This window comes from Protomyctophum bolini (genome assembly GCF_963924005.1).
Source record: "Protomyctophum bolini genome assembly, chromosome: 20".
In the NCBI taxonomy this organism is placed as follows: Eukaryota; Metazoa; Chordata; class Actinopteri; order Myctophiformes; family Myctophidae; genus Protomyctophum; species Protomyctophum bolini.
The window spans coordinates 1,512,309-1,518,841 of NC_137881.1; the positions used below are offsets into that span (position 1 = coordinate 1,512,309).

Below are 6,533 nucleotides of genomic sequence, written 5' to 3' on the forward strand. Positions count from 1 at the left end.
TAATCATGATGTAATCATGATGTCATACGTACGTTTTCAGCGTGTTGAAGACGGCAGGCTCCATGATGTAATCATGATGTAATCATGATGTAATCATGATGTCATACGTACGTTTTCAGCGTGTTGAAGACGGCAGGCTCCATGATGTAATCATGATGTAATCATGATGTAATCATGATGTCATACGTACGTTTTCAGCGTGTTGAAGACGGCAGGCTCCATGATGTAATCATGATGTAATCATGATGTAATCATGATGTCATACGTACGTTTTCAGCGTGTTGAAGACGGCAGGCTCCATGATGTAATCTCTGCTAGAGAACTTGGTGAGACAATCCTCCTGGATCTTCCCGTCGTTTTCTCCTTCTACGTAACCGTCCTCCTGGAAAACACAACATTATCACGTTTATTTCTACATAAACACCTGGAAAATAAAGTTCATCATACTTAAGACTTTATTTTTGCTACATTAACCATCATTGTCTGCCTATTATTATAAGATACTTTGTAAAGTTGTAAATATCTGTGGTTAAGAAATGTAATATTGCAGTTTGGAAGCGCTCGTTTGTGTTAACGGGTCGCGCTGCTGCCTCCTGCATTATGTGCACATTCCAAACAGGTGGAACGCAGGGCCGCTCAGTGACGTAGGACGAGTGCTTCCAAACTCCAACACTTAGAAAGAATCACCTGCACAGAATGTCTTGACAGAAAGTACCTCATAACATTGTCTACGGTGGACTATTATGAAAGAAAAGCTTGGCAGATTGCCCGGTTCCGGCAAGCCGACCCAGGCACAGCCAGGCACCCACCCACCCACCCACCCACCCAGCCAGCCAGCCAGCCAGCCACCCACCCAGCCAGCCAGCCAGGCACCCACCCACCCACCCAGCCAGCCACCTAGGCACCCACCCACTCACCCAGCCAGCCAGCCAGCCAGCCAGGCAGCCAGGCACCAACCCACACAGCCACCCACCCACCCACCCAGCCAGGCACCCACCCACCCACTCAGCAAGCCAGCCAGCCAGCCAGCCACCCACCCAGCCAGCCACCCACCCACCCAGCCACCCAGCCACCCACCCAGCCAGCCAGGCACAGGTAGCACCTTGCTGGCAAGTGGCAAGATGGCTGTGGTCTTAATATGGCCAAATGCAAAGTCTAGATTCATCCCATTATTTGAAAGATAATCTAGAGTTGCAAATTGCAGCTACATTACAGCCAGGTTTGGTTATTTTGAGGGTGTTAGAAATGGACCCTTGCAGGTCGGTATCATAATGGGGTCGCTTGAAATGAGAGTGGTCCGGGGACCACCATCGTGTGGTCCTTGAGGGGGTTCCAGGTGGTCCCCACTCCCCAGCTAAATGATGTAGTTGGTAGGCCTATTGTATTTGGTAACCAAATGGACCCTCACGGGTACATTTCCATTTGTACACTCTCAGAGTTAAAATGACTAGGCTAATTGATTTTACAGTATAAAGTGGGGGTCCCAGAGATATACATTCCATTAAATGGGGGTCCGTAGACTAATGCATGTCAAACTCGGGGGTCCTTGACATTAAACGGGTTGAGAATCCCTGCTAGAACCTTGTTCAATTAATCATAACATTAACTACATTAACACGTGTAATTACACACACACACACACACACACACACACACACACAGAGAGAGAGAGAGAGAGACACAGACAGCAACAAGTCGTCCTATTATAATAATAATAATAATATTTACCATATTACTGCCCTCCGGGCCGTCCCAGTCTCCTACCGTCCCGTAGTATTCCTCCTCCATGTCGACGCTATTAATATTATTATTATTATTATTGTGAATTAATTAATAACAGTATCTTAATAGTGTTTGTTGTTGTTAGCAACATTAGCTGCTAACTGAGGCTGCTGGTGTGCTGCGGCTTGTTGACGAAGCAGCAGCAGGAAACTGGACACACGTAGCGGTGGCGGTGCTCATATCATTCCACGGTGCATCAGCGCCACCATCTGGACTGGAGTGGAACAATATGCAGAGGGGTGAAATCAGCCCCCAGCTGCTTCTGTACAGAAATAATAGCAGTCTGGTATTCTGACAGAATTATTATATTACCATAAATAATAACGTATTTCTGACAGAAACACTGTGTGTGTGTGTGTGTGTGTGTGTGTGTGTGTGTGTGTGTGTGTGTGTGTGTGTGTGCTGACAGAAATACCATCTGATTAATGCATTTCTGATAGAAATATCAGTCTGGTAACTGCCTTTCTGAGACAGAATTCAGAATTCCTCACCCTAACAGTAACTAACCGTAGCCTCACAAACCTTAAAATGATGCAGTAGAGCCTACAGAGTCAAATTAAATAAACAGTTGTCCAGTATTGAATCCCTCTCAGGATAATGCCTTTTAGCAGATGTACATGGATGCCTATATGAATCTACAAGCAGCGTCGACGTGCGTTGTGAGCTTGTAGATCTGCTATTTTCTGCATGTTGCAATCTTTTCATATATATACCGGTATCTGCCTGGCAATAATTAACCAACACGGTTATTATTTCCATTAACATTTCACACATCAGGCCGAGGCTCAGACCACAGACAGACCCCCCCCCCCCCCCCCTTTCCCCTCACTGTATATGTTTCTTTTCCCTTTTTGCTTCCTTTATGAATTCCTGTTCTGTTCTTTGACTACATGGAAGTGTCTATTTGTACGTCTCTAAATGTTTTGATGAATTGAACAAGGTGGACCCTGTTGTAAACAAGTGTAATGCTTAATTAATTGGGGTCGTCCACTCACAGTTAACAGTCTTTGTATTGAGTTTGTGCTTGAAGTGTATACTGTAATTCTGCAAACTGTTATATATTTAAATATTTCAATCAATCAATCAATCAATACATCCACATAGAAAAGTCCTATATCCGATTGCATTAAACAACGTTAAACAATGTTAAACTCACTTTGACACTCGATGACTTCACTTTAACCCATTCTGAACGGGAACCCATTCTGGTGTCGGCATCATGTTATGCTTTAGCTATTGAAAAATAGCAGATCTACAAGCTCGTAGAGTGGCGCGCTACGAGCTTGTAGGTCTGCTATTTTTTGAAAAATCGAAGAACGACTGACATTTCTTAGAATCTGATCTCAGGTCAGAATGGGTTCATCAGACCAGTGTGTGTGTCCAGTGGAAACCTGGTATGAATCTGATCTCAGGTCAGAATGGGTTAAGCATGCGCATACCCATAAGGTTGTATATAGTTCCATCGTGTACAGGACAGGTACATCAGAGTAAAAGTATTTTTTGTTTGGCTTCCTTAGACAATAAGAGGAGGAGAGGAAGGCCTATAGTGGGGGCCACAATCTGGCCCCACCTTCATTTAATGTGGCCCTCAGGTTAATATCAGAATACTGATATAATATTGGTTTCAGCTGTTTACAATTCCAACTAATTCAGGAACTCTTTGAATAACAATAAAACATCTTCTTTGTTGTGGAGTTTCTACCAATTCTTCTTCTTAATTCTGCTTCTGGGGGGGTCCCTGGAACAACGTATGTTCAGATGGGGGTCCCTGGAACAACGTATGTTCAGATGGGGGTCCCTGGAACAACGTATGTTCAGATGGGGGGTCCCTGGAACAACGTATGTTCAGATGGGGGGTCCCTGGAACAACGTATGTTCAGATGGGGGGTCCCTGGAACTACGTATGTTCAGATGGGGGTCCCTGGAACAACGTATGTTCAGATGGGGGTCCCTGGAACAACGTATGTTCAGATGGGGGTCCCTGGAACAACGTATGTTCAGATGGGGGTCCCTGGAACAACGTATGTTCAGATGGGGGGTCCCTGGAACAACGTATGTTCAGATGGGGGTCCCTGGAACAACGTATGTTCAGATGGGGGGTCCCTGGAACAACGTATATGTTCAGATGGGGGTCCCTGGAACAACGTATGTTCAGATGGGGGTCCCTGGAACAACGTATGTTCAGATGGGGGTCCCTGGAACAACGTATGTTCAGATGGGGGGTCCCTGGAACAACGTATGTTCAGATGGGGGTCCCTGGAACAACGTATGTTCAGATGGGGGTCCCTGGAACAACGTATATGTTCAGATGGGGGTCCCTGGAACAACGTATGTTCAGATGGGGGTCCCTGGAACAACGTATGTTCAGATGGGGGGTCCCTGGAACAACGTATGTTCAGATGGGGGTCCCTGGAACAACGTATGTTCAGATGGGGGTCCCTGGAACAACGTATGTTCAGATGGGGGTCCCTGGAACAACGTATGTTCAGATGGGGGTCCCTGGAACAACGTATGTTCAGATGGGGGGTCCCTGGAACAACGTATGTTCAGATGGGGGTCCCTGGAACAACGTATGTTCAGATGGGGGTCCCTGGAACAACGTATATGTTCAGATGGGGGTCCCTGGAACAACGTATGTTCAGATGGGGGTCCCTGGAACATGTCCTTGACATGAAAATGGTTGTGCACCACTGACATAGAAACATGAGGTTTATCATCAGCAGCTTCATACTGATGTTGAGGTCTGTCTGTCTGTCTGTCATCCCCAACACGCCGTCAGGAACATGAAATAACTCGAGGAAAACGAGATGTTTCGAATCAAAGTTTATTATTAGCGACTAAGCGAGACAAGGCATTTAGGGTCAAATAGTAGAATTGCACTTCATTTCTATGAACAGTCTGAGAAGCAGAGGAGCTAATAACAGGACAATATAGTCTATAAAAAGGTGTTACTAGTTACTAGTGTACATTTCTATTTTAATCATCACAGCTACCAATAGTCACCCCCATGGCACTTTGAAAGAGGGGGAAAATTACAAAGAAGAAAGAAAGAAGACTGCAAATTGCGTCGGCAGCTGCTGCAAAAATCAGACATATATATTTGTTGCCAAAGATCTCAAATTAATTTAACACCCCCCCCTCCCCTCCCCTCCCCCAGAACGTCCTAAAAACGAGTGCTACTAATACGACACAAACACAGCAGAGTTATAATAATTACAGAATTACTACTAAAGAATGGACGAAATCACAAAAACTGCAGTGACTGCAACGCCACCAGAAACCATCAATGAGAGATCTTTGTTGAATTCGTTTCGTGGCACAAAAACGGATGAAGACGGAACAACCACCATCCAGTTCTGAAGGACACTCATGGTGGTCTGTCTCCGCCCCGTAACACTGGGACCAAACCACGTGTACATTCTCAGGAGTTACAGTCCTGTAAGGACCCTCGACAAGGCCCCTGGGGGTCCCTGGGACCATCCGTAAGGCCCCTGGGGGTCCCTGGGACCATCCTTAAGGCCCCTGGGGGTCCCTGGGACCATCCTTAAGGCCCCTGGACCCTCCTCAAGGCCCCTGGGGGTCTCCGGACCCTGCATGCTGACCCTGCATGCTGAAGACGAGCACACTGGGTTAATTCAGAGGCACCGTTGGTAGATTCATAGATTCAAAACGCCGACTCCGTTTAGGCAGTTTTTTAGGAAACGTGGCAACATGACTGTTTTTTGTTTTGTTTTCACAACCTGGCAACGTAGGACGACCGTGGCACGCGGCACACACACACACACACACACACACACACACACAGTTCACAAACTTCATTTCAAGGAACTAACTCGTATAATATAAGGAATATTGGCAGAGAACTTTGAGATCAGATTGTGTTTTTAATAATGGCCACTAACTAACGCCCCCTTTCACGACAACGAGCGGCCCGGGAAAGAGAATTTCCCAAATCATGACGATAAATAAACACATTTTTTTTGGGCCGAATAATAAAAAAAATAAAATAAAAAAAAGGTGTTGTACCCTCTGGCATTTATTTCTTCGTTCTAATTATTTGTTCGGCCATAAAAAAAAAACACATTGTGTTCATTGTCATGATTTGTCACCATCCGAGTTTGTCTTTGTTCGAGGCTTACAGGTCTTTAACCCATTCTGAACGGGAAAATAGCAGATCTACAAGCTCGTAGCGCGCCACCGAGTGGCGCGCTACGAGCTTGTGGATCTGCTATTTTTTGAAAAATCGAAGAACGACTGACATTTTTTAGAATCTGATCTCAGGTCAGAATGGGTTAATCAGACCAGTGTGTGTCCAGTGGAAACCTCGTATGAATCTGATCTCAGGTCAGAATGGGTTAAATAAATACTTTATGAAACGTCTATGGGGGGAAAATTAATGTGTCCCTTTCTCACACACGCACGATGTTAGTGTGTGTGAGAAAGGGACCATTACTGGAGTTACAGTGAAAACCGAAGACACACACACACACACCTTGGCACGAATATATATTAAAAACATGAGAAAAAAGGAAGAAAAGAGAAAAAAAGAAAAACAACATTTGAGGCGTTTTTTTAAAACAGTGTTCTTCACTTCCTGGTCCTGAACCAATCAATGTGTGAGGCTGGATTATGTAATCGATCAGTTACTGATGACCAGAACTATAGAACAGAACTATAGCTACTAGAGAGGACAGAACTATAGCACAGAACTATAGCTACTAGAGAGGGTTCCCCCACCACAACACCAAACC

At 45.2% G+C, this 6,533-nt stretch overlaps 2 protein-coding genes across 3 annotated transcripts in view; one reads left to right on the forward strand and one right to left on the reverse strand.

The window, feature by feature from the left end:
* The window catches only part of nelfcd (negative elongation factor complex member C/D), a gene marked incomplete at its 3' end in the record, with an annotated part of 40,845 nt that extends 38,938 nt beyond the window's left edge, over positions 1–1,907 (reverse strand). For both annotated transcript variants that reach the window (XM_080792578.1, XM_080792577.1), the window contains exons 1-2: positions 1,729–1,907; positions 270–382 (exon numbers count right to left, since the gene is read on the reverse strand). In XM_080792578.1, the coding sequence (XP_080648704.1) occupies positions 270–382; positions 1,729–1,788 (173 nt within the window). In that variant the 5' untranslated portion in view covers positions 1,789–1,907. The remainder of the gene's footprint in view (positions 1–269; positions 383–1,728) is intronic.
* ctsz (cathepsin Z) overlaps positions 1–6,533 on the forward strand; it is a 471,668-nt gene that overhangs the window by 84,801 nt on the left and 380,334 nt on the right. The window lies entirely within an intron of this gene.